The sequence below is a fragment of the Diceros bicornis genome, chromosome 6, assembly GCF_020826845.1.
Source record: "Diceros bicornis minor isolate mBicDic1 chromosome 6, mDicBic1.mat.cur, whole genome shotgun sequence".
NCBI lineage: Eukaryota > Metazoa > Chordata > Mammalia > Perissodactyla > Rhinocerotidae > Diceros > Diceros bicornis.
Window position 1 is genome coordinate 85688729 of NC_080745.1, and position 27496 is coordinate 85716224.

A 27496-nucleotide genomic window follows, 5' to 3' on the forward strand; every position below is an offset into this window, starting at 1 on the left:
AGGGGGCACTCTATTGAGATGGCAGCCATCATCTTCTCGCTCCACCTCTTCCAAGCACTGTAGGGATTAATCTCTGTGTGCTGCTTTCTACCTCACAGAACTGTAAAGAATGAAAGAGCTGAAGGCACCCTTTGTTAGTCTTTCCCTGAATCATGAATGGCCCGATAGTTGTCACATTACAAATTAGGTCAGCTGCTTTTCCGTGGCAGTGTCTTTAAGAGTGAAATACAACATGCAGAGAGGAATTGGGGGGAAAAAATGATCCCAAAGCTTCAAAGGAAGCACGAGGGTAGGTTATAGTGAGCAGCAGTGATCCCCAAAGAGTGCTTTCTTGACTTTAAAACGTATCTGTTAAAAAGAAATCTATCAACCACCATGCTTTGATTTTCTTGAGCCTGTATCAGCTGGCCTGTGTTCCCTGTGTGCACACCAGTTGGGTGATGGAAGGAGTAATCTCCACAGAAAAAAGATGGGGAAGGGAATCTATTTAAAATCAGAAACCGTAGACACGAGGCAGAGAGCCACCGACAGTTAACTCAGAGGTAAACGTGTTGGACAATTAAGATGTTGTATAATTTTCTGCTTTCATTTTTCTATCTGTCCTTAGCATCTTTTCCAAAGCCAGCAAAGGTGCCCACATCAACAGGTAATCTTTTCTTTTCTCTTCACTTAACTTCCCTTCGTAGAGTTTTAGCTCAGGAAACTTCCAGCATCACTGTGGGAGAAAGTGTCCCTGGCGAAAACACAGTCCTCTGCTGTCTCAGGCTGGCTGAACCAATGGCTGCTTCTGGAGGAAGGGCTGATGATGTCCAGGTTCACCCAGAACATCTGTGACTGGAGAGTGAGAGAGAAGAAGCTGTGAGATGCAAGAATGGCTTTGGGGACTGGTTTGGAAGCTGGCTCCTAGGAAGGCTGAGGGGACCCTGCTGAGCCCAGATCTCCACCCATTCCCACCATGAGCTCACCTTGGCTGTGTTCAGAGCATATCCAGCCTCTGCTCCCTTTTGTAACACTGCCCTGTGAACATGGGAGTCAGCCATAATGACCACCCTTTACACTCCCTGGAGCATCTTCACATTTGTGGTTGCACTTGATTCTGGGAACAACGTAGACAGGAGCTATGGTTGTTGTCACTTGAGCAAGGTGTGCAAGGGCACACCGAGAATCCTACATACACACACACACGCACATACACACCCCAATTAGTATGTGCATGATAGCTTCTCGTGAAAATTCACCAAACCCCATGAGTGCCAGAAACCAAGGCTTCATGACACACAGTGAAGAGAAGGGGCAGCGATGCAATGATGCGGGTCTCTGGGCCAGCTGCCTAAGGAACAAAATGGTGCCTTAACCAATGGTACCCTCATAAGACACCCTGAATAATACCCAAGGCAAAAATAAGTGAAATGAAAGACACAAAATGAAATGAAGGAGGGAGTAGATTTGTTATTAGCCATTATCAGTGCACAATTTCCAGGAAATACTGTCACTTCTGGTGGCCTTTCTGGATGAGTCTTGATGGAGGTCATTGTTTGGAATGTCCACCGAGGTCTGGGCCTGCGGCTGGTGAATGGGTCAAGCAGGTGCGCTGGCCGAGTGGAAGTTTACCACGCCGACACCTGGGACACAGCGTGTGATGACAACTGGGCCACAGAAGATGCCCAAGTGGTCTGCTGGCAGTTTGGCTGTGGCCTGGCTGTGGTAGCTTCAGCCCTGGGTCAGGCAGCATCCTCCTGCACGATGTCAACTGCACCGGAAGCCAGTCCTCCTGGGACAGTGCCCTCACGGCAGCTGGGTCACCCACAACTGGGGGCACCAGGAAGATGTTGGTGTCATCTGCTCAGTGAGCTCAGGTGTCTTCTGGGCCAGTCATGGAGCTACTCAGGCCAAGTCTGGCATTTGCAGAGAGAGTCTGGAATGCCTCCATGCCTTAAACCTTCCCCCATTTCTAGAACAGCAGATTTCTGTTCTAACTCTGAAAAATATGCCGGCTGTTTAATATATGGGGGGGACACCATTCAACGTGAGTGTCTACAAGTTTCATCAGTTGTAAAGGAAAGAAAATAATGGTGCTTATCTCATGAAGTTCCTGGGAGAATTAAATGAGACATTCCACATAGAACACTTAGTCAAGTATATAACACACCATAAACACACAAAAATGTGAACTATTTTGTTGGTGGTGGTAGTATTTTAGTTACTAAGTTACTAAACTAAGTTACTAAATTCTGTCAGAATCACTACCTCAGAGTTTTTATCCAGGTGATACAATCCCCACCAGGCTGTAAAAACCCCGAGGCGACAGCCCTAGATGCTTAAGAACAGTGCTTTACCAGGGTTGTTGAGTCCCACTTAAACTGAGACAGTGATCTTTGAGCCACCCCACCACCCTGGCTTCTATTATTGAAGTACTTTCATGTGTCCTTCATCTCTGTAGAGTCTGCAGCCGCTGGACATCTGGGTCTCTGTGAGTTCACATCCACTTCATCTGCTGAGTGGGGACTAGCCCTCTAGTGCAGGGGTCCCCACACTGGGTCTCCCTTACCAGCCTTAACTTTCCTTGACAATGTTCTGCGCTCAGACCTTTCCACCCTCCCAGAGCTGTTTGCCATTCCCATGAGGCCCTGCTCTGCACCCAGGGGAAAGGCTGTTCTGGGTGTTGTGTGAACAGGTTGATGTGTCATCCCTTCTGCACATGAGATGTGCATTTCAGCAGGACTCTGAGGCACCAGTTCTTGACCTGAGGCGATGGCTCACGCAAAAGAGGCCGTAGTAGGCCAGAGAGGGCAGGAGGGTCTGGGGGCAGGTGGGCCTTGTGGCAGGAGCTACTCTTCCGCCTGCAGCCCACCTGGGGCCCAGGATGCTGCAGCTGAACTCTGTGGTTCTGACAAGGTGCCCCGGGCCTGTGGGGCCATGTCTTCACAATCCCAACATCCATTTTTTTTTTCTTTCGCTTTCTTATTCTTGATCAGAATAATTTGTACGCATTTATAAGCTGCCATCACATTTTAAATGGTAACTATTTGATTAGAGATTGGATGGGATTGTTTAAAGGCAAACTCACGCATATGATTTAGATGGTTTTTGAGAAGAGAATGAAATTTCATCGTGCTTGTTTGGAATGTACTTATGATGACTATTTTTCTTTCTTATATGGATAGTTTCTTCAACTCCTGGGAAACAGCCGCGTGTTCTCCATCCAATAGGTACTTTTTCCATTCCTGTGTTTTCTAACTGTTTTTCTTAGGCAGGAGCCCTGCCAATTGTAGCCAACAGAAGGGTAGCCAGCGTTGTTTGCATGGTCCTAGTGCTGTAAGGACTGAAAGTCATGACCATTAGAGTCAAGTGGGTAATGTGGTGGATTCTCCCCGGGTAGGGACCTTTTCAGGGAGAGCCAGGGCACCCAGCCACCCTCAGTAGCGTCATTGCAAGGCCTTTTATTAAGGCCTGAACCACAGAGTGCTCTTGTGGGCCCTTCTCAGAGAGGACGCCACGAACCGGCCCCCGTCTCTGGGGCTCCGAATCTGAGAAGCGACTTCATCAGCTTTGGGGTCAGGGGTCGCTTTCGCTTGGCCAGTTCCTTCCGCTCTTGCGGCAGCGACACCATCTCTTCCTCTGCTTGCTTTTCAACCCCAACCACCTCCCTCCTCCCCAATCAATACTTTAAAACTTTTAACTCAAGGAAACTTAAATTAATTTTGTTCTGAGAATTTTATAATATTCTCTGAGAGACATAGGTTAGAAATATGAAGTCTGAACTCCAAGCATTCAGCCGAATTGTTTGGAATTTTTAGAGAAACGATATGAGAAATGACACCCAAAAGAGGATGAAAGCAGAAGGTTCTTTTTCCGTGTTGTCCTCTATGAAGCCAACATGTGGCCTGTGTCCCCAGAAAGAAACTGCCCCGTGAGGAAAATCATTGTAGAGTTTGTGCTAAATTTCAGACACAGAAAGCAGTCCTTCCACTTCCTCGGCATACATAGTCTCCTGTGGACATATGCTGCCTGAGTGGCACACTGCAGACCACGCTAGAGTTCTCTAAGTGGAAACGCTGTCTCGTCTGAGGATCGAGGGAACCTTCTCAAGCCCACTTGGCTCTTGGCTCCCACAGATCTGCCCGTGGTGAGGCTGGTTGGCGGGAAGAGCAGGTGTGAGGGCCGCGTGGAGATCCTTCACAACGGCACCTGGGGGACCGTGTGCGACGACCTCTGGGGCCTGCCCGCCGCCCAGGTGGTGTGCCGGCAGCTGGGCTGCGGGATGGCCCTGGTGGCCCCGGGGAGCAGCCTGTTTGGTGACAGCTCCGGCCCCATCTTCCTGGACGATGTGCAGTGCACAGGCAGTGAGACCAACCTGGGGAGATGCCACCACCGGGGCTTCTTCATCCACAACTGTGGCCACCATGAGGACGCCGGGGTCATTTGCTCAGGTACTCACTCCTAGTTTCTGCTGAGGCTGCCAGAGCCCCTGTTGGTGGGGGACCTGGAAATGCATGTGAGGAAGCTTGGTTCCCGTTGGAGTCCTCCACCACATGCTCAAGTCTGCTCTCAGCATGGGTTCTGAGAGGCCTCTCGGTCGTTCTTAGCCTCTCTTAATTTGCTGATCTACCCAATGCTTGAAGCAACATCCATGAGTTCACTTTAGAGCCCTCAGTCTCTGCCATCTTCAAGGAATTACCAGGTCCCCTCTGTTATCCACCCACTGGGGTAATTGCACTTGCTAGTCTTTGTCCTAAAATTATCTGTTTTCACTTTAAAGCTGACTCTGTAGTGCTGCTTTTGGGAATTCCGTGAACAAAACCCGGTTCCTCTCAATCACACGCTTTGTAAAAGCTTCAACATTATTTCCTTTTGGCCCCAATGGTTGGAGACACTTTCCCTTTTTTCTTTTTTTCATTCATCCCAGTTATGCATTATCTAAGGCTGCCAGAAAAGTGGAACAGAAAAGGAAACCAGATGAAATGGAAATGCCCACCGCCCAGTCTATCTTCACTTTATAGAGCAAAGACTAGAATATTAGGATTTAGTTAAGACATCCATTTATTTCACAGATATTTCCTGAGCACTTTATGTGCCCCAGGCACAATCTGGTGAAGATGTAGTAGTGAGCACAACAGACCACAGTCCTGCCCTCGTGGGGCTTACATTCCAGGGCAAGGGTTCAGGCTCATCTGTGCATTTCAGCCCTGATAGATCATTAGCAAAAGTAAATGAACATTGAGTCAGGGGGCAGAACATGCTTTATTATCTTAAGGAACCACTTTCCTTCAACATTCAGACAACTTAGTACTATGTTATAAACTAGTTTGTTTGGTGAGAGTGAGAAATCAATGATAGAAACCTAAAGAGTTAGGAAGGTTCCTAGAAAACTTTTCCTCTTCATTGCGTCAGTGAAACAAACAGCCTTTCTGATCCATCGGAGAGATTTTACTGTTCTCACAACCAATGACCATTTCCCACTTCCTGCCTCCACGCATCCCTATATCTACTTCAGTCTCACCCAAGAAACATTTCTCATTTTTAATTTCACATTTCAGAAGTTATTTTGTATCTAATTTTAGTATATCTGAGGTATATTTTTTAACTAAGAAGTTATCTTCTCAATTTCCTCTCTGTGGGTGGGATTTTTGTTTGAATTTTATCTTATTTTGGTTTCAGTTTTGTTTTACAATTTCAGCATCAGCCACAGAAATTACCATGTCACCTGATAATTTCATTTTCTTTCTTGCTTTTATAAAGCATACATGTATTGCCTTACATATGTCTAGGGTTAGGGTTCCTACCTCATATGAAATTAAAAATCAAGGTCATATCAAACTAATATAAGGTGCTCATTTATTCACTGAATGAAACAGTAAATTGAACAGGTAGTAACCAAGCACCTTCTGTTCTTAGGACACGCCATGTCTAGTTTGCTCCCTCCCTCCTTGGTGCTACAGCAGGTCTCTGAAATCAAGTCATGGTGACATGAGCCTCATTCATATTCTCATCAATGGCACACATTTAGGTATTCAGTGAGTTAACTTTTCGTAACAGTCACAGGACTTCAGGCATCTCAAGCAAAACTATCCTTCTAATCTGCATTTTCAGAAAACAGTAGAGGACCACATCCCCCAGGTGTGTTCCACAGTGTGGTCCGCCAATCCAGTGACATCAAAATTTTAAAAAAGAATTTGCATGGCCAAATAAGTTGGGGGAATACCATATCCATCTCTTGAAGATTCACAGTCTATTAGCACATTCAAGTCTCTGACAAGTCCTGCACAAGGGATCTTTCATTAACTTGGCTTAATCCAATGTTTCTCAAACTTCTTTGACCACTGAAACCTTCTGAGTGAAAAATATAGCGTCACAGGACTTGAAGCTAGAGAACCTGGGATTATGTTCTGCCTCCAGCCTTAACCAATAGGGTGACAACAGGCAAGTCCCCTTACTTCTCAGAGCCTCAGTTCCTTCATCTGTAGAACAGGAGGATGAAAAGAGTCGCCTCAGAGCTTGTCCTGGGGATTGTGTGAGCATGCAGTGATGGAGCGTGGCAGTCACATTCCTGAGGGATGTGTGTGCTGCCACCTTCCCAGACCTGCCTGGATCTCTAGTGAAGCAGCTCATGTGTCCTTCTGTGCACTTCCCTCTTCTGGACACTTTGGAGTTCATCCTAGGGCTTGATCGATAGATGGCTAAGTAAGTTGGAGAAATACCATCTCAACTCAACTCAAGTCAAGTTAACTCAAGTTTTCTCTGAACTGTAAACAGTGATGAAAGTAGCCCATGGTCCATATTTCCAAAATCTCAGAGCCCTCCACCAGGCTTGGTAGAAACTGACCTCTAAGCAAAAGGAGACAATGAAATAAATTTCTCTCTTTGTGGTTGAATCTGCGAGAATCAGCCTCCAGGTCTCTTAAGCCAGGACAAGTCTGATATGGCACCAACGAGTGTAACATTTTTCCAAGAGTTGGAAGAAGCCTTAGAGATTATTCTAGACGTGATGCCACAAACAGACAGCCAATGGGCCAGTTTTGACCCATGGATGGGTTTTGATTCAGACAACAGAGTTTTGCCTAGGTGATGTTTAATTTTTTTTTAATTCTACATTTTAAAAATGAGAGCTTTCCTATCAAAGTCCAGATTTCAAGTTTTGATGGAAAATCCAAAGGATGGGAAATACTAGCATGAATTTTGGCAGGGCACCAATTGTCTACAGTTGAGCGGGGAAGGGCTCCCCTTTATATGGGCATGTGCTGTCTAGTTTCCTCCTGGCTCATGCCAACTAGTTCTGGGCCTGGAGGCATCTCCATTTGGCTGCTTGGTGCTTCTCAAACTTTAATGTGTGTATAAGTCACCTGGAGATCTTGTTAAAATGCAGATTCTGATTCAGGAAGTCGGGGGTGGGCCCTGAGAGTCTGCATTTCTGACAAGGTGATGCAGATGCTGCTGGTCCATGAACTAGCCCTTCAGATGCAGCAGCTGAAGCTCAGAGATGCAAAAAGCCTTGTCCAAGGTCGTGTGCTTAGTTACACAAAGAGCAGAGACTAGAACCCATGTCTTTTGGGTCCCAGATCCATAGACCACCTTCCCCATTATTTATTTCCCTTAGCTTAATGAAACAGAAAATAGGGGATCAAATAGGAACAGAGAATAATCAAATATGAACATGGCTGGGGCATAATTTGTAAATAGAGTGATTTTAGAAGAATTCTTTACCAACAAACTTGATTGACATGGGTGGGATTTAATTATAATTTTTTTTAACTTGTGCTTGTTTTGACAGTTCCTACCTCAATTTCAGCCAGACTTGGTCCTTACAACTGGTTACAAGTTTTATGCCGATCTGTCCTCTTAGCACCTATCTAAGGGATATTGCTGTGTTGAAGTTCAACCTAGATAGCACAATTTTGCTGTTTGTCCAGGAGTCACTTGGCTGAGTTAATCCCTTGGAAAATAGCTAGAACCCAGCAATAGACAAGGAGGGCCTGTACGCAGCCAAGTTGAGGTCCCAACATTCAAGCCCAAGTAAAGCATTGAATATATATGGGCGTGTTCCAGCGTGCCTCTTGTTCTTACTTTCTACACACACATAACAATTGGCTATCTGGTTTCTCTACTGAATGTGTATTATGAGAGACAACAAATTGGGGAGGGGGTGTAGGGACTGGGAGGGGGACCTCATAGAAGAGCCACATTGGCAATGGCAGGAAATGCCAACAGATAGTCTGACACCCACAGAAGGGTTCAGAAACCCATTAGCTGTCACCAGACTTTTAAATGTGGTGATATAGAGCAAAAATACCCACTAACCTCAATATCCTTTGAGACATCTCTCTATTACAACCCTGAACAACAATGATTTTTTTAAGGAGGCTGAATCACGGAGGTTAAAATATTATCAATAGCTTTTGTTTAAAAGGACAGGGAAACATGTTCCATTTCAGGAATGTTTTAATTTATAACGTCCACATGTTTTTAATTTGGGTACTTTAACTTTTATTCACGAAGGTGGGAAATAACCAGTCCTCACGCTTGAATTTTCCAACAACAAAGCCTAGTAGATGAGGTTATAGGAAAGGCAGAATTGTGTACAATCCAAAAATGAATACTTACTTTCCTGTTTATGTTTCATGTTCAGGCATGATTTCCACTTGGGCAGAAGTGACTCCTTCACGTGGTGGTGCCCTCTGCCCACTGCAAACGTAGGCACATGGCGCAGCAAGATCGCCTCTGTCATGCCACCAGGGCCAAGACTAGACAGCTTTTGGGACGGTGTGACATCAGGTTGTCATTGTCCTTGAGTAGAGCACCTAGTCTGGCCCAGACCCTGTGCCAAGCAGGAGGTGGTGGGAGGTCAGGAAGATAGAGAGGGGATCTCCCTCGCCAGGTCGGGCCACCTGTTGTAGGTTCTCATAGCATCATGCATCCCTCCTCCATTGCACTTGTCACAACTGCAGTTTTACAGAGCAGGAACCATATCTAATTTGTTGACTGTTGTACTCCAGTTTCTAGCACACTGCCTGCCACAGAGGAGATGAGTGAATCAAGATTTGATTAAATAAATGAAGTTTCTATGGTTTCTATGCTCCAGGAACAGAGAGAAGAAAACAAGTTAACTATAAGACAATTATTTTTGCCCTGTGGCAGGTTTTGACCAATTGCCTTTTCTTATTTCCAGAATCTTTGAGCATTGCTGTAACCACTTCACCAGGTAATTTTGATGTTATTTTGGGTTCCATCCATCTTGCTTGCTATAAAATTTATTTGATTTTTCAATGAGCTCATTAAACAACTATGTCCTGATCAAATGCTTTGATTCTTTAGAGTTTTTAAGTATGTTTATATTGACCTGACTCACAAAAGCCACCTCTAGGTCTCTTGATGGTAAATGAATCCTGGGCAGCCCAGTTAAATGCATGGGCCAAGGGAAAAATTAGTTCAGCCAATTCAGCCAAAAAGAAGCAATGATTCATTCACTGGACTGACTGGTAGCCTAATGTCAACCATCCATGGAGGGAGTTTCTCCTGGAGACCAACAACCGTGTGGGTGTTGCCAGAATGGTGGGGAGTCAAGCTATGGCTTTTACTGATCCTCCTAGACATTCAACCAGCATTCAGTGAGGATGGCCATGTGCCAGGCTCTGTGCTGAGGCAGTAAGGGATGCAGAGTTGATCAAGGTAACAAGTAACTCTCCTCTTGTACAATAGATTTTGAGTGATGCTGGTTGCAATTATCCAAGGAGTTCTTGATATTACTTGGGTTTGAGAATATTATAAATAGAGTGTTGCAGGTTTGTTTTAGGGGGGACGACAGTAAAGAGGGTGCTGTCCCCTACTCTAGGTGCTGAAGCAATCAAGATATAAAATATGAGTCAACACCAAAATATGGCCTTTATTACTGATAAAGCTGAGTTGGAGGACAATGCTTAGTACAAGAGAAAAATGGACTTGCCATCCTCTCCTTACCCTCAGTCTAGATCTTGGGACAGCCCACCTAGGGAAAGTTCCAGTCTGCAAAGCTCATCCTTTCCTGGGTTACTGCCTCCCACGCATTTGCATAAATGAGGAAGGGCTGGGGAAATAGTGTCCCCCGTTTACAGAATCTTTATTAGATGGGCCCCATACAGTGGGGAAACTTGGACCAATGATTGTTGTCCATTGACCAGGTAATCTCCACCTCCAAGGGGAGAAGTAAAGGGTGGGCAAGAGGAGTGGAGACCCAAGGAGTGGAGGGGTGGCCTGGAAGCAATGGAGGATCTGGAGATACCCTGCCATAGCCCCAGTTGGGAAAGCAGGAAGACAGGACAAGCCAGTCACCCTGATCTATGATGGCCACGTTTATGTCTCCTGCGTCTTATAGAAACATGTGTGTCTGATATGGCTGTCTTATTGCTGCCTTGTTATTTTGTTCGTCTGCAGCTTCAGTCTCAACCACTGTGAACTCCATACCAGGTAAAACACTGTCTCACTGTCTACTGTCCCATTAAGTGCCTCTTCTTGGAGTTACATTTATCAGACTAGGCTATTCCATGAAAATGTTGTCCCCAACACAACCTCAGTAAAAACAGAAACCCAGGAGTCCTCTGCACTGGTGTTGAAGTTTCTTCTCTTTTTCTATAGATACCTCTTCAAGCTCAGCAGAAGTGATCTCTCCATCTGGTAAAGGTTCTCTCACTGTGCTGTTTAAATTAATGAGACCAGTTTCTTACTTGTCATATTCTATTTAGAAAATGAACCTACTTCATAACCATTTTGCACACAAGGTAAACCTCAATAGAAAGACACATAGGTGTATCATTTCTCTCATTTTCTCATTCGTTCCTCCACATATGTATCTTCAACCTCAGCAGAAGTGGACACCCCCTCTGGTAATGTTTTCTGCCTGTCACATTTCTTAAGTTAAACATGATCAACTCTCCATCTTTCTATTGGACAAATGAACATATGTACTGAATATTTTGTCTACGGTATAAACCCCAATGTAAACAGAAGTCCCAGCACCCTTTGCACAGAAATTAAGCTTCATTTTCTCTTTACTCATCCATAGACACAGAGATGGTCCCTCCACTAGAGAACATCTTCTGCTTGTAGCACTGGTCTTAATCAGATGTGCCCAAAGGAGGTGCAGGCTGGGGGCCCACACCTGACCTGCTTGGCGGTGTGTGTTGTGTTTCAGGTGATGCTTTGACTCATCCAGCACACCCAGTGCACACACTAGAGAACTGGGTTATGCTAGCGTTGGTTCTACCCATTCGCTCTTCTGTTTTCGACCATGCAGTTGTTTAAACCACAACATTCCATTTCCTTTTAGCTGACATTTGAGTTTTGTTCTTTGTTTGCAGATACAACTCTCACTTCAGGCGAAGAGCCTTCTTCACCAGGTATGCTCTCTGCTCCTTGCAGTAGTCCTGGAGTGTTAATTCCCAGCGCTGAGAAATTCCCAGCCCAGCAAGAGTTTGACACCCAGAGTAAACACTTCCTGTTTTCTCAGAAGACGTCAGGGGAGAGGAGAGGAGAGCAGGTCAGGGAGGCCAGCTCATCCCTCCTGAGTCAACTCCAGGGAAGGTCCAGGCCACTCCCCCATGGATGATTGTGATTCTGAACAGTGAAGGCAGATGTGGCGACAGGATAAAAACGATAAAATAGCATCAAGTGTCAACCCTGGAGGGTACCTTAGAGATGACCTACACCGGCAGTTCTCAAATATTGATGTGCAAGTGAACGGCCTGGAGAGCTTGTTAAAAAGCAGATTCTGATTCAGCAGTTCCAGGTGGAGCCTGAACTCTGCATTTCTCACAAGCTCCCAGGTGATGACCACACTGCTGGTCATGGGCCACATTCAAGGAGTGAGACACTAAACCACTGCCTTTGTTTTTGAGGAAGACGAGGCCCAGAGAAGGAGTAGACTTGCCTAAGACTGTCTTAGTCAGCCAAGGCTGCCATAACAAAATACCACAGACTGTGTGGCTTCAACAATAGAAATTTATTCTCTCACAGTTCTGGAGACTGGAAGTCCAAGATCAAGGTGCCAGTAGGTCAGTGTCTGATGAGGGCTCTTCCCTTAGTTTGGAGATGGCCACCTTCTCACTGTGTGCTCACAGGGCCTTTCCTCAGTGTGTGTACACTAGCAGAGAGAGAGAGAGAGAGAGAGAAAGAGTGCTCTGGTGTCTCTTCTTGTAAGGACACTAATCCTATCGGATCAGGGCCCTCCCATATGACCTCATTTAACTTTAACTCTTCATTAGAGGCCCCATGTCCAAATACAGCCACATTGGGGGCTAGGGCTTCAACATATGAATTTTGAGGGGACACAGTTCAGTCCATAGCAGTCACAGAGCTGGAGCAAGGCAAAGCTGGGTCTCCCAGCTCCCGTCCAAGGTCCTTTCTGCTCTCAGGCTTTGCTGATGAATTCATCTGTGTGATTCCTTCAACTCCATCTGAAACCGATCTCTTCGGTAACAAGGCCTGCTGCTTTCTTCTATTTCATTTATTTTCTTTATTTTCGAGTCCTGATTACTTTGAAGATATGTGGGGTAAAACTCAGTGAAACCAAAGTTTAGGGCTTTCTTTCCACTTATATTTAGGTATTGTTTTCCTCCAACCCTTTTTTCCTTCCTCTCTCTCTCCCTATCTCCCCTCCTCCCTCCATCCCTCATTCTTCACTCCCTTCTTTCCCTGCCCCACCATGACTCCATTTTTGGCAGAAGATTCCTTCGCGTGTAGTTCTCGCTGGCTTTTGACATCACGTGAGGCGAGCGTTTCTTTGTAACCCTGGTTGATGGTAACACATATTGTGTGGCACTCACACATTTTTCTTCCTTTATGAAAGCATGACAACCGAAATCACTTCCTGCCTCTTGGAGTGTGAGGACAGATGTGGTGGCCACTGAACCATTACCTTCCTTCCCACTCATCCTTGAGGCACCCCATCGAGCCCAGAGTGAATGTGACTCCGTCATCTTATGCTCCTGAAAGGCAGAGTGGTGTAGAAAGAGTGTCTGCCTTGGGGCCTCACAGGTTTGAATTGTGGATGACCTGGGCATGTTACACAAGCCCTCCCAGTCTCCACTTCCTCATCTCTAAAATAGTGATAATACTTACCTGGCACAGTTGTGGTAAGGATTAGAGATGTAAATTGTATGACACATTGTAGATGCTCAAAATGGGAATTGTTGTTAATCAGACTTGCAAAATGCCAACTTCTCATACACAATTTACCACCAATGTGTAAATCTGCATGACAAATAAGCAGGGTGGAGTCCATTATATACACCATATGGAACAGGCTTGTTTTCATAAACTTGTAGTCTACAGCATAAAATTTCAATGAAGTCAAATTTTAATGCTTTCTTTTCATTGGAAATTTTCTTTTTTTTTTTTTTTTTTTGGCAGCCACAGATCTGATTTCCACAAAAGTGACACGATTACCTGGTAATGATCATATCCTGTTACTAGACTGCAGTAGTTTGGTTTTACAGTAATTTATACAACCATACTCTATCATAAAGTCCATTGTTACCTTTCCTACCTGCTTCCCGCTGTACATTTTCATGTTGAATTACACCTCTCAGATATGATCTTGCTCTTCTCTAACAATATTTCTGAGGACTCTAACTTGATTTTCTTCATTTCATTTTCAGCCGCTGTAAAGATTTTTCCTATAAAATCTACTGCTTTTGTATTCTTCCTTTCAAAACTTCAGTATATGTATAAAGCTTCTTTTCTGACCACTTAATAAATTATTTTATTTTTGGAGAATAAATAGGACACAATACCACTTGTTACATTTTGATGCCAAAAAAATAAAACTTAAGTACAGTATTTCTACACTCAAACCATAGTGGAAACTTAAACAAAAGTATTAATGTCTAAAATGAGAGAAAACATTTGGTTCTTTTTCAGCTTTGAATATAAATAGGTGAGGGTTCCCATTTTTTAAGCTTAGTTTTTCTTTTTTACACTTACAATTTCAGTTGGTGAAGAAATCGTCCCTTTGCCTGGTAATTTTTGTTTGTTTCTAAGCACTAAAATTATCATATTGTTATTAATACTGTTAGTATCGTATTTCTCTTTCATTCAAATTTCCTACTCTTTACAGAAAAATTCTATGAGCTTATAGGTATATACGTGAAGACACAGATATGTGTGCACACCAGACACACCTTTGTGGGTGGGAAGCCCCAAATTCACCTCCCGAGACCTCATGCAGAAGATATTTGCCTTTATTCATAGTTCAAACAAGCATGGTTATCTTGCTTCCAATATCACAGCAGCAAATTAGATGAGGAGATAGCAACCATCCTAGACCAGGATATTGCAGTCGCAGAGAAACTGAAGCCAGTGGTGTTTATTAACATTCACCAAGCATCTTCTATGTGCCAAGCAGAGCAGGAAATTGAAAACTAGTCACTAGTGACCAATTTATATGAAGACAAAGCATTTTACACACATCTGTGGGTGTGGCACCACCAACATAATACAGGTTTTACTTTTTTACTATTTTTACTTTTTAAATCACCTTTTTGGAGGTATAATTATGTACAATAAATTGCACACATCTGTGAGTTTTGTCTAATGTATAACTATGTAACCACCACCACAATCAAGATAGAAGGCATTTCCATCACCCCAGAAAGTTCCCTCATGCCTCTTTGCACTAAATCCCTCTCACCTCCCCCAGGGAATCACTGATCTGCTGCTGTCACTGTAGTTCAGATTTGTTTTTCTAGAATCTCATATAAATGGAATCAAATAATATGTGCTCTTTCCTTCTGCCTTCTTTTGCTTAACAAATTGTTTTTGAGATTTGTCCATGTGGTTCCATATACTGGTAATTTGTTCCTTTGGTTGCTTAGTAATATTCCATTGTAGGGCTATACCACAATTTATTTGTCCGTTCTCCTGTGGATGGACATTTGGATTCTTTCCACGTTTTGCCTATTGCTGAGAATTCTGTTATGTACAAATCTTTCTGTGGACATGTGTTTTCATTTACCTTGAGTAAACAGCTAGGAACGGAATAGCTAGGTTATATAATATAGGTTTTTTTTAATTGAGGTTAATTGGCATATAACATTATATTAGTTTCAGGTGTACAATATAAGGAGTCAGTATTTGTATACATTGTGAAATGATCACCACAATAAAATCTAGTTAACATCCATCACCATATATAATTACAAACTTTTTTTCTTGTGATGGGAACTTTTAAGATCTACTATCCTAGCAACTTTATAATGTACAATACAAGTATTATTAACTATGGTCACCATGCTGTGCGTTACATCCCCAGGACTTATTTATTTTATAACTGGAAATTTGTACCCATAATAGAGTTTTTCTTTGGGGTGGGGTTGTTTTGTTTTGTTTTGTTTTGTTTGTAAGGAAGATCAGCCCTGAGCTAACATCCATGGCAATCCTCCTCTTTTTGCTGAGGAAGACTGTCCCTGAGCTAACATCCCTGCGGATCTTCCTCCACTTTATATGGGACGCCGCCACAGCATGGCCTGACAAGCAGTGCCTCCGTGTGCGCCCGCGATCCAAACCCAGGCTGCCAGCAGCAGAGCGTGGGCTCTTAACCGCTACGCCACGGGGCCAGCCCCAGTAATAGAGTTTTTACAGTTAAAATGTTGGGTTTTATTCATCAAGAGTAAAAGAAATCTCATTGGATAGATTTTGTTTGATAAGTCAGGGCAGTGCCTCATTTTAGAACAGTTGTCTTCCAAAGATTTGGCGGTTTGCCTGGTTTTGTTTTATCTTTTGGTTTTTAGTATTTTCGTTTAAAGATTAAGTTCTTAGGTTATGTGGGAAATTAGGCTGCCCGTAATGGCCATTCCTCGAGGGTTTCAGTTAATTAAGGTTTTACTTTTTATGACAGAGTGAGTGCGATACAGAGAAAAAGGTGGGCGGAGAGAGAGAGGGATAGAGAGAGAGAAAGAGAAAAAGAGAGAGAGGCAAGATGGGGGGGAGAGAAAGAGAGACGGAGAACAATAAAATCAGACATAGCGCTCATTCCAGTGTTATTTTTTCTATTGCAAATACCCGGCGACACCCTGAGATGGGGTCGCGGTAGGAACCTGACCATGCGCTCTGCCCACCTGACTCGCTCTCTTGCTCCCACAGACCCGCCCCTGCGCCTGGCTGGCGGGCGCAGCCGCTGCGAGGGCCGGGTCGAGGTCTGGCACCAGGGCGTGTGGGGCACGGTGTGCGACGACCACTGGAACATCAAGAACGCCCGCGTCGTGTGCCGCCTGCTGGGCTGCGGCCGCGCGCTGGGCGCCCCGGGGCGCTGCCGCTTCGGCCCGGGCCGAGGGCCCATCTTGCTGGACGACGTGCGCTGCGCGGGCACCGAGGACGCGCTGGAGCGCTGCGCCCACTCGGGCTGGGCGCGCCACAACTGCCGGCACCAGGAGGACGCGGGCGTGGTCTGCGCAGGTACCCAGTTCCCTCGCCACGCCGCCCCGGCCCTGGGGTGTCCCCGAGGCTCCGTCCCTTCTGTTCTCTCCAAGCATTCCTAAGGTCAAAACTCACCACCCCAAGGTATATCGGGTTGGCCAAGGCGCCAGATGCCAGGATAGCCAGGACGTATTTGTTATACAGCCGTTGTGGTAAATATTTTAATGGTCCAGGCTTAGGGGTTCATTAATCAGTTTTGTCTAATTCCGGTTAAGGGCAATATCTGTTCCAAAATATAGCTAAAAGATTATGAGGTCAAAGGAAGGAGTGACAGTGTAATGAAATGAGTAAGGACATGGAGCTTGCTGCTATCCATCCAACTACATTTGTCCTGTCCCTCTTTCAATCTCTGAGAAGGGCATCAAGGGACCTTCCTAAGTAGACACCCCTCTTCACCTTGACCCGGCCCTCAGAAGTCCGAACCCTACAATGTCCAGGTTCCCCTGTGTCCCTTTCATCCAAGATTTGGCTTACCTTTCCTGGAATATTTTTTATTTTTACCAACTATCCATCTTGTCATTTTGACTTCCATAGGTTGACCCCCTTCTGTGTAGAGTAGTACTTCCTTATATTTGTCCTAAATTTACCCATATAAATCTCAAGGAGTTATGGAATTCTAAGATTTGGTGAACGAGTCTGAGCTCACCACGTCTGTTCCATTCTTAGTTTTTTACAGTTTAATCAGTGGAATCATTGCTGTTGCTTTTACCTTTTGTGTTGCATAGAAATGGGACCTGAATAGAAAAACTGAGTCCCTTTAAGACAAACATTAATCCCGAAGAAAGCCACGTAGTATGAGTCTGCTTGGGGCGGTGAGGTTCTTATCTTCCAGATTCTCACTTGTATTGTGTCTGTTCACAGTTCCAACCATTCCTCATGCTGTTGGGGAGCCCACCCTAAATAGTAACTTATTTTCTGTTCTTGTATTATACACCAAGGGGTTTCCTTTTCATTGGGTACAGTATCCAAAGGACCAGTGGTCTGGGGCAAAGAGTGAATCTGGCTAGCTGTGCTTCCTGGCCTGGGAACTGGCCCTAGGTTACTGTCCTGCCTTGCTTCTGGGCTGTGGAGGCCTTCGATAGCCATAAACTGCATATTTATTTCCAAGCCTGAGTTTTCATGGATGTCATGTGCATGGGAAGGGACACCAGCCAGAGGTCATACATGTAACAGTGTTTATAACCTGCAAAGCCCTCTATTTACTGTTCTCTTGCTCCAACAGATCTTGGTGTTAATGACATCTGTATTCTCAACACTACTGCGCACATGCCAGAATCCCTCCCTCGGCCCCATCAGGAGGCCCTGGGCCCTCCTTTCCTTCACATTGCCCTGGAGTATTTTAATGTCATGTGTTCCAGCTTTAATAGCTGAGTCAAATGAGCCCATTTCCCTGCAGTTCATGTCTACTGCTGGCTGCATCGTTCTCTTCCAGTGTTTCTGCACACTGACATTTATTTTTCTTCATTCTCTCCTCACCAGGTCCAGCTGACTCTGTTGTACCCAAAGACAATGGTAAAGTCTTCTCTCCTCCTAGGATCTGAGGCTGCGGAAAGGGGGAGTTAAGAGAGCAGTCTGGGGAAGAAAGAACAGGCTGCGGGGGAGTGGGAGGGGGACCAGCTTGTGTGTCTCCACTGAGATCTCTTGTGTCTCCATCCACTCACTGGGCTTCAGAAGGTTGGGGAAGAAGCCCCTTTATACCCTCCCCCTTTGCTTCCACTCTCTTGCCAACCTACCTCTCATACAAAAGCCCAGATAGATGCCTGTTCAGGCTCAAATGTTCTCAATGTGTGAAATGAGCTGTCCTTTAAATCCTTAGCTGAGGCTCTGACTCATGGCCCATGGGTCATATGCTGTGGGTAGGAGTCCCCATGGATATAGTGTGACTTTTGGAAAAGGGGGGATGTAAATAAAGTCAATGAAAGTCAAGTCAAAGGTGGAGGGTGATGAGAGTTGAGCCAGCCCCAACCCAGGGCACTGTCCATAGTACTTTCATAAAGTAAACATGCACCCACACCCCTGACCTACACGTCCAGTGTACCAGGTTCTCTTCGTAAGGATCTCCCCATCCTCCACCTCCTGCAGCCCAGCTCTCCTGCTTACCTCACCTCTTCCAAGTCATCATTGACCGAGGCTATCTCCGAAGGCTGGGCTACTCTTCCTGGGACATCCACTTAAATGATAAGCTGTGTCGCCCCCAAGTCACAGGGCGCTATCTGATCTTCAACATTCCCTATGGCCACTGTGGCACCATCAGACAGGTAAGAAACTGACATGGTGGTGGTACTCTTCTGTAGATGGAGGCCAAAGAGGTTGGTTTGGAAAATTCAACCGCCTGTTGAAAACCTGGGTAAGGACAGAGGAAAGGCACAAGCCATGATTCTGTTTCTGAGTTTGGTGAGACCTGGAGTAGCTCACTAATTTGTCTGACACTTTCCTTCCTTTTGGGAATTTGGGATACATACTGAATTTGGAATACATATTAACAAGTGTTGAGGGCTGATGGACTGATGAATGGGTAAATGGATGGATGGATGGATGGATGCCTGGTGTTCTCATAGCTCCAAAATCAAAGCATTTTTCACAACGTGCTTCTTTATTCAGCGTTGGTGCACATGTACCATGTGCAAGCTGTGGTGCTGGGCGTGGGGGAGGACAGATGATCTGTCTGTCTGACTGCTATATTTCTAACCAGGTTGCTAGCGATTTTTCCCAATTAGAAAGCAAATATCTAGGACACTTATATATAATGAAATGCAAATGTCTATTTCATTTTCCTTAACCACCCGCTTATTTCACAAAACGATGTCATTGAAGTTGACAGGAAACAAGTATACCAAAGATATAGAAAGAGTGTATAACCATGAAATCATTTATCTCAGTGCAATTTAACAATATAACATTTTTCAAAACAAAATCCCCATGCTATTCCTTTGTTCTTTTGCATCCATGTTTAGACACACACAGAAAACGCTTTGCATTGCTGGGCGTTGAATTCATTCAGACAGTCGACATGATGCCAAATAACCCCTTCAACTCCACACTTCACATTTTGTCCATCTGGTTGTGCAGACCATGATCATTCTTATCCTTTTTGCTCTGAAATTTTAGTTTTTACCTTAGAAGTTTCTGTCCCAGGAGCCATGCTGGAACCCCCCCTGTGTCTGGGAGGTGGGCAGCTCCCGGACGCTTCTGGGCCATCAGGGAGGACCCTCAGATATCCTCTCTGGCCCTAGCTGGCCCAGCTCCCCCAGCAAGCCTTGTGTGCTGACCACAATGCTAGGGGCAGAGGACACAGCAGGTCAGGAACCACCTGGGGTGACGGCCCAGTCCCAGGCCACCCACGTGGAAAACACTGCCTTGTATGTCTGATTTCCGAGTCAGTGAACAAGCAACCTTCTAGGTGCTGAGGACACAGCAGCCGAAAGACTGACGGGGCCCCTGCTCCGTGGCTCTTACATTCGAGAAAAGGGAGACAGGCACTGAACAAAGGCACAAATGAGAGTCATTTTATAGAGAAAAGGTTAAGAAGACAATAAAACAGGGGAGGGGATAGGAAAGGATTTGGGATAGAAAGAAGGCCGCTCTGAATAGGGCGGCTGAGGAGCCATGGCCTGAATGAGGAGATGGAGCCAGTAGAGACGGACAGGAGCGCTGCGTGCAGGGGATCAGCCAGCAGAGGCCCGAGGCAGCAGCAAGCTTGGAGGGCTCAGGGAGGAGACCGGAGGCCTGTGAGCACCAGGAGGCCCGTGAGCACCGGGAGGCCCAAGGTCAGGTTGGAAGGGGACGGGCCATGTGGTCATGGAATTTAGCTTTTCTTCTAAGCTGTGTATTCTCAATGGGTGTCACATCACCCTGAAGGGGGTGGAGAGATATTGGTTTTTAGGGGCAAAAAAGGGAAAAATCTTTCTTTATGGATAAAGCACAGATATACATACAGAACATATATAGTATATTTGTTGTACAAAAGTTTCATAATGGAGGCTGGGAAGGGGGTGGGATGGGTAGGAAAGAAAATACCTAAAAAAAAAAAAAAGAAAATGCCTAAAAATCCCTCCTCATAGGAGGGCCATAATGGAGAAAAAGTTGAGAAGCACTGGTCTAAGCTGACAGGGTGGTCCTTGGAGGGTTCCAAGGCAGAATGTCACAAGATCTGAGTCACACAGTCAGGGCTTCCTCGAACAAGTGCCCCTGGGCAGGCTGACTCTCTGGGCTACGGGAAGGAGGCTGCCGGAGGTGGTGGACCCCTGCTCATCAGGCTTCAGCACCCCTTCAGCCCCTTCAAGTCATGCTGCATTTGAAGGAGCAGGCTGAGAGCAAAGGTCAGCAGGGCCGGGCCCTCAGCTCATGAGAAGCCAGAACTGGTTTGGGGTCAAGAGCAGGGAGGAGCCAGAAGAGAAGATAAGAGCTACAGTGGGGGGTGGTCTGTGGTTGCCTAAGAACATCATGGGCTGAGGGAGCGGAGTGTGTGGAGGAATTTGGCAGCCAGCGTGGACCTCGCACCCCACCTCGTATACCACAGCTTAGCCCTCACAGGAGGGAAAAAGGAAATCCAGGCTCACACACCAGGGGCTCTCTGCAAACTCCAAGAAGCAAAGACATAAGGCCCCCCAATTATGTCATTAGGTACCACAGAAGTCTGGCCCAGGGCCTCCTGCCCTCCAGCTTGTCAGAAGGTGTGAAGGAGAGGTCCTGCTCGTGAAGGAAGGTACTTGTCAGGGAGCCAGGAGCACTAGCCACCAACTCTCTTCTCGTCCTCCCAGGAAAGCCTTGGCTCCCTCAGCTACTCCAACTCCATCAGAGGCCGAATACGGGGCCACCACGACCGAGTCATTGTGCGGCACAAGGTGCCCCAGCTGAAGTTCACCTGCAGGGTGGACGGCCCGTCAGCAGTTGAAATCATTCCTGGGGCTGACGTCCCAAGGGAGGGTGCCGGCTACGATGTGTCCATATCTTTCCTCGAGTTGCCTGTGTCCCAGCATGTGGAGAGCATGGGGCCATACTATGCCAGCCAGAGGAAAGAGGTCTTCCTCCAGGCCACACTCCACAGCCCGGATCCCAGCCTGAGGCTCTTTGTGGATACCTGTGTGGCTTCTCCAGATCCTCATGATTTTACAACAGTCAAGTATGATTTGATCCGGCAAGGGTAAGGAAAATGGAGGGCCCTCTCGGGTTGACTATTTTATTCCCGTGGCATTCCTTTGGGTGACCAGTGGCTTCTCAACTGGAAGTCTTAAATCATAACATTGTGCAAAAGAGTCCTGCCCCAGAAGCAGAGTTGGGGCTTTCACCAGCCGTCTGATCCCAGTTGGGACAAATAGTTATAGGAAGTCTGGACAGCTTCCCAAAGAATCCTGGGCAGAGCCCTTGCTGTCTCAGACTCTGCTGTCCAATCCCACCCTTTCATACCTAAGCCTCCCTTACCTTCGAGTTTTATGACTTTATGACACTCCCCATTCATGGTTCAGGCCCTCAGGGCATTTGGCCTACATTGATGGGCTGGTGGGTTATCAGGCTCAACTCTTATAGTAGTGAGATTTATTCTGGCTCCTTTGGTTAAACAAAGGATTTGCCAAGGTAGAACTTTGGCAAGTTGTTTGCCTTTATAGCTCCCTTAACCCCTAACAGGGGCAGAATGCTTATGGATGGGCAATTGACAACCCAGTACAAAAATAACAGGAACCCATCATTTACTGATGGCAGCTTTAGAGTGGTGAGAGCCACATAAGAAGCATCATTGTGGTGCCTGTTTTCAAAAGCCAGGGGAGGGGCAAGATGCAGCACCTTCCACAGGTGGTATGAGCTACGGTGTGAGGGTGCACAGATGTGGCACTAAACTGCACTGAGATGCAGAGTGAGAAAGCTCTTCCCTTTCAATTCTCCAAACAAATATATCAAGGAGAGAGGCACAGTTTGGTACCATTTTTTCTTCTACTTGCTTTAGATTTAATTTGCTCTTCCTTCTCTAGTTTCCTAAGGTGGAGGCTTAGATTATTGATTTTAGACCTTTTTTCTTTTCCAGTATATGCATTTAATGCTATAAATTTCCCTCTAAACAGAGCTTTAGCTGCATCCCACAAATTTTGGTAAATTGTATACTCATTTTCACTTAGTTTGAAATATTTTTAAATTTCTCTTCAGACTTTTTCTTTTTCTTATGGGTTACTTAGAAGCGTGTTGTTTAATTTCCAAATATTTACAAATTTTCCAGCAACCTTTCTGCTATTGGTTTCTAGTTTAATTCCATTCTGATCCAAGAATGTGTTTTGTGTCATTTCTGTTCTTTTAAATTTGTTAAGGTGTGGTTTATTGTCCAGCATGTGGTCTGTCTCAGTGAATGTTCCATGTGGGCTTGAGAAGAATACGTACTCTGCTGTTGTTGGATGGAGTGTTCTATAAATGTCAATCAGGTCTAGCTGATTGATGGTGCTGTTTAGGTCATTTATCTCCTTCCTGATTTTCTGCCTGCTGGATCTGTCAAGTATTGATAGGGGGCTGTTGAAGTCTCCAACTATAATAGTGGATTTGTGGATTTCTCTTTGCAGTTCTATCAGTTTTTGCCTCATATATTTAGATGCTTTGTTGTTAGGTGCATATACATTAAAGATTGTTATGTCTTCTTGGAGGATTGACCCCTTTGTTATTATAAATAATGCCCCTCTTCATCTCTAATAATTATTCTGCCTCTGAAGTCTATTTTGTCTGAAATTAATATAGCAACTCTACTTTCTTTTATTTATTTATTTATTTATTTTGTGTGTGTGTGTGTTTGTGAGGAAGATCAGCCCTGAGCTAACATCCATGCCAATCCTCCTCTTTTTGCTGAGGAAGACCAGCTCTGAGCTAACATCTATTGCCAATCCTCCTCATTTTTTTCTCCCCAAAGCCCCAGGAGATAGTTGTATGTCATAGTTGCACATCCTTCTAGTTGCTGTATGTGGGACGCAGCCTCCAGCATGGCCGGAGAAGCGGTGCCTAGGTGCGCGCCTGGGATCCGAACCCAGGCCGCCAGTAGCGGAGTGCGAGCACTTAACCGCTAAGCCATGGGGCCGGCCCTCTACCTTTCTTTTGATTAGTATTAGAATAGTAAATTTTTCTCTATCCCTTTACTTTTAACTTAGAATCTATGTCTTTTACCTTTAAAGTGGGTTTCTTATAGACAACAATATAGTTGGGTCTTGGTTTTGTTTTGTTTTTTTTATTTTACTCTGGCAGTCTCTGTCTTTAAATTGGTATATTTAGACCATTCACATTTAAAGTGATTATGGATATAATCACTTATATATATATATATATCCATATATATATATGGATATAATCACTTTAGTTGGATTAAAACCTACAATCTTGGTAACTATTTTCTATTTGTTGCATTTGTTCTTTGTTTCTCCTCCCACTCTCTTTTTGCTGGTTTTAATAGAGCATTTTATATGCTGGTTTTAATTGAGCATTTTATATTATTCCATTTTATCTCCTCTCTTAATGTATCATTTATACTTCTTTCCCTAACTTTTTCAGTGGTTGCTCTAGGGTTTACAAAATACATTTTAAAATAATCTAAGTTCACCTTCAAATAATACAACCACCACCTTTAATCTCCCCTTTTGACAAAATAGAGTAGGCTTCTGAAGGCTGCAGCTCTAACTAGAATTTAATTACCTTGTTTTGTTTTTATTATGTTTATTTTACATTTCCCTTCTATTTCTGGACAGGAACAGTGGCTTTTCCACTCATGGTAGTATTATAAAGTTTCTTTATAAAAAATAAGAGTGGGTAATGGGAAGAACTCCATTTAGAATTCAGAGGTCTGAGTCCAAGCCTGATTATTTGAGTCAGAGTGAATTCTCAACATGCTTTAAATTAATCCTTTTGGCCTGGGGTTTTTCTTCCCATCAGATGCATCAAAGACAATACCTATGTCAACCTCCACTCCCGCCAGAAGAACATGGCCCAGTTCAAGTTCAATGCCTTCAGCTTTCTCAACAGCTACGATGTGCTCTATCTGCAGTGTAAGGTCGCCGTGTGCAAAGTGGGGGACCACTCTTCCCGCTGCTCCCAGGGCTGCGCAGGGCAGAGTAAGAGGGATGCAGGCCCCACGGAGACCATGGAGGAGCAGACTGAGCATTTCCAAATGGTGGGGCCACTGGAAATCCGCAAACGAACTGATCAGAGCAAGACCCTTGTGTGATTTCTCCAATTTTCACATGAATCTGTTAGAAATTAGAAGCTAAGTCTGTTTATTTTCAGTTAAGTAATAAATTTGACAAAGTTGTCTATATAGAGACAGGATAAAAGAAATAGCTAAAGAGGTTCTCTCTGAGGTTTGTTACTAAATAAATCTTCTCTGATTACTAAACTTCTAAGGCAGTCATTCTCTTTGCAGGCTAGAAATGTTGCATTTTCTAATTCTTCACTATCCAGAACTTGATCATTTCTTAAACTGTACAAAATGTTATAAAGAACAGAGTTATCTCTGTATACCACATTGCCAACTTAAAGATTTTTTTAAATGTTCAGATGCTAGTACTGGATCTTTTTGTTTCTGTCCCTCTGGTGGTGTGAGAATTTATTTTCAGATCTTGCCAAGAGTCTTAGAAAAATAAATTAAGTGTCTGTCAGACAGCCACTGCTCTTTTTTTTTTTTTAACTCTAATAACTGGTCAGTTAAATAAAACACATCATTTATTCATTTACTCATAGTCATTTACTCAAACAAGCTTTGTCTGTTTTAAAGGGAACAAATTGGATCCTGGCTTTGTTGGGCTTGGGTTACAGCTTGCAAATGAGAAAGTCTGAAACACAATCATAAGAACCACTCGTGTCTGCTTTCTGAGCTACCTTCATCTCAGTCTGTCTCCCAGATCCTCAAAGCATTATAAGAAACCTGAAAAGCACACAAGGATAGATTAGCATATTCCCACATCCTCCCACAGAAGGAGGGCAGCACCCACTTGATCTAATCTCTTTTTTTATCTTGACAAATAGAGGCCTGTACTAGGCTCAGTACCCTCAAGTTGTCTTTAAAGAAACAGACTTGAACATAGTCAGATTTTTTTTTTTGCTTGTCAAGAAATATTCAGTAGCAATATTTAAAATGAGTCCTCAACTCCAAGAAATTGTTCCTGTCTTTGTCAATATATAGCATGGTGGAGCCTGGGAGCCAACCCTGAAGTCCTGAGAGATGAAAATCTGACAAGTGACCCCAAGACAGGCACTGCCTTGAAAGGGGAACATCTCAGTTTCATTACAAACATGCCCTTCGTCAACAACTGTCTTGGTAAAAATGTGATACCTTTATTTTTGTGAAGTTCCCTGCTTATGCATAGAAGTTGATGAAGTGTAATTACTAGTCAGTTTGGTGAAGATGGCATCTTTATTTTTTTTATTTATTTTTTTTAAAGATTTTATTTATTTATTTTTTTCCCTCAAAGCCCCAGTAGATAGTTGTACGTCATAGCTGCACATCCTTCTAGTTGCTGTATGTGGGACGTGGCCTGAGCATGGCAGGAGAAGCGGCGCCTGGGCGCCCGGGATCCGAACCCGGGCCACCAGCAGCAAAGCGCCAGCACTTAACCGCCAAGCCACGGGGCCGGCCAAGAAGATGGCATCTTTAAATCAAAAGTTAATCATTTGAAACTGAGTAGCTTCATCTTCAGTCATACGAAAAAATGATTTTAGTATCTGGCATCTATTTCTTGCAAATGCTTCAAATAAATAAAGGAGTTTTTCCAAGTAACTATGAGCTGATAGTGTCTACTTTCAAAAGTTCACCTGCCCATTAACTGTACTTATCCATGAGAGGGAGGAGGCTAACAGCTTCCAAAATCTAGCATTTTATGGCTTTTAACAAATCCCTAATGTGAAAAGTGTTGACGATGACAGGACTGAAATTTTAGAATAAATAAGGATCCAGTGAACTTCCAGATGAGGCTCCCTGGGTGTGGTTCAGTGGATAGGATCCAGGAAGTTGCCCTTTCCAAAAGCATTCCAAGTGATCCTTAGGAATGCTGAAGTTAAAAGCCAGGGCCACTGTTGAGCATCCCATGCCCCATGGATCAAAATGCACTTAACAGGGAGCCACTCGCAAACACCAATGGTGCAGACAAAAAGGCCCAAAGAGAAGCCTGCTCTCTCTACCCAAAGGACCAGTAAAGGGGCAGCCTAGCAAGACAGACAACTTTTAGATAATAACTGCCCCGCTCCAAACACTGTGGGTAAAACTGCGGCCCCACCCGCAACCCAGCCAGCAAAGGTAAAGTGGGGAGCCTAGACTGCCAATCACCTCCAGCACTCCTTACCTCTCCCCTCCCCTCCCCAGGGTGGCATCAGAGAAGGCAGAATGGGGAGCTGGGACTTTCATCACCTCTGGGTAGTAACCAGGGCCTCCTCTGCATCCCCCATGTCAAGTGGAGATCAGGTAGGGAGACTGGACAGGCAGGTATGATGCAGCCCTTTGAGTCTGCTCTAGGGTGGAGTCAGAGGAGGCCTAGTAAAGAGCAGGGACTTCTACCCACCCAGACAGAGGTAAGGAAGAGGTGAGTCCACTTTCCTGGGAGGAGGGGCAGCAGAGGCCACATGGGTAGCCTGGGTTCAACCCTGCTCAGCAGTAATGAGGTGGCCCTTGGCATCTCAACTGCACATGCTGCTACTCCACTGTCCATCCTTTGCTTTTAGTCTTCCTCAAACACTTTGTTAAGCAGGTTTCTTGAATATAGCACAGAGTCAGACTTTACTTTGCGAGACATTCTGAAAATCCTACTCTTTTAAGAGCATCTGATGTGACACCCAGGTCTCCCTCAGATGGAGTCACTCATTCTTCAAGCTGCTGAGAGTGTTGGCTCTCAGCTCCACTACTCCCCCAGAATTTCCCTCAGCTCAAGACAGCTGCCCTGTCCAAGTTCACAGCCTTTATCCAATGACTGGTCAATAGAACACATAAACGTCTTAGCACCATGCCTCAATGTGGGCCATCTCTGAAGGGCCAGCCCAGCCTAGGACTCCCCAGGGATTGGCTGGGCCTTTTACCACAGCTGCTCCATAGTTCACCGACTCCCCTTGC

General features: G+C 44.9%; 2 protein-coding genes across 2 annotated transcripts; both read left to right on the top strand.

Moving 5' to 3' along the window:
* The first annotated feature begins 1521 nt into the window (after window positions 1-1521).
* LOC131407636 (deleted in malignant brain tumors 1 protein-like) lies at window positions 1522-19809 on the top strand. The gene is made up of 6 exons (XM_058544393.1): window positions 1522-1828; window positions 4116-4430; window positions 11328-11453; window positions 16108-16419; window positions 18523-18698; window positions 19561-19809. The coding sequence occupies exons 1-6, from the start codon at window positions 1522-1524 to the stop codon at window positions 19807-19809; spliced, it is 1485 nt and encodes a 494-aa protein (XP_058400376.1).
* A 254-nt stretch (window positions 19810-20063) lies between these two features.
* On the top strand, window positions 20064-24862 carry LOC131407637 (deleted in malignant brain tumors 1 protein-like). The gene is made up of 3 exons (XM_058544394.1): window positions 20064-20207; window positions 21201-21583; window positions 24334-24862. Exons 1-3 carry the CDS (start codon window positions 20064-20066, stop codon window positions 24623-24625), a joined length of 819 nt encoding a protein of 272 aa, XP_058400377.1. The 3' UTR covers window positions 24626-24862.
* The last annotated feature ends 2634 nt before the right edge of the window (window positions 24863-27496 follow it).

What these genes read in the sequence shown, in the direction of transcription:
- LOC131407636 (XM_058544393.1), top strand. Translation starts at nt 1,522, where the DNA reads ATGGAGGTCATTGTTTGGAATGTCCACCGAGGTCTGGGCCTGCGGCTG. An exon ending in CGCGGGCGTGGTCTGCGCAG is followed by an intron (nt 16,420 to 18,522) that starts GTACCCAGTTCC and finishes CACCTCCTGCAG; the next exon opens with CCCAGCTCTCCTGCTTACCT. An exon ending in ACTGTGGCACCATCAGACAG is followed by an intron (nt 18,699 to 19,560) that starts GTAAGAAACTGA and finishes TTTTTACCTTAG; the next exon opens with AAGTTTCTGTCCCAGGAGCC.
- LOC131407637 (XM_058544394.1), top strand. Translation starts at nt 20,064, where the DNA reads ATGGAGCCAGTAGAGACGGACAGGAGCGCTGCGTGCAGGGGATCAGCC. An exon ending in TGAGCACCGGGAGGCCCAAG is followed by an intron (nt 20,208 to 21,200) that starts GTCAGGTTGGAA and finishes TCGTCCTCCCAG; the next exon opens with GAAAGCCTTGGCTCCCTCAG. An exon ending in TATGATTTGATCCGGCAAGG is followed by an intron (nt 21,584 to 24,333) that starts GTAAGGAAAATG and finishes TCTTCCCATCAG; the next exon opens with ATGCATCAAAGACAATACCT.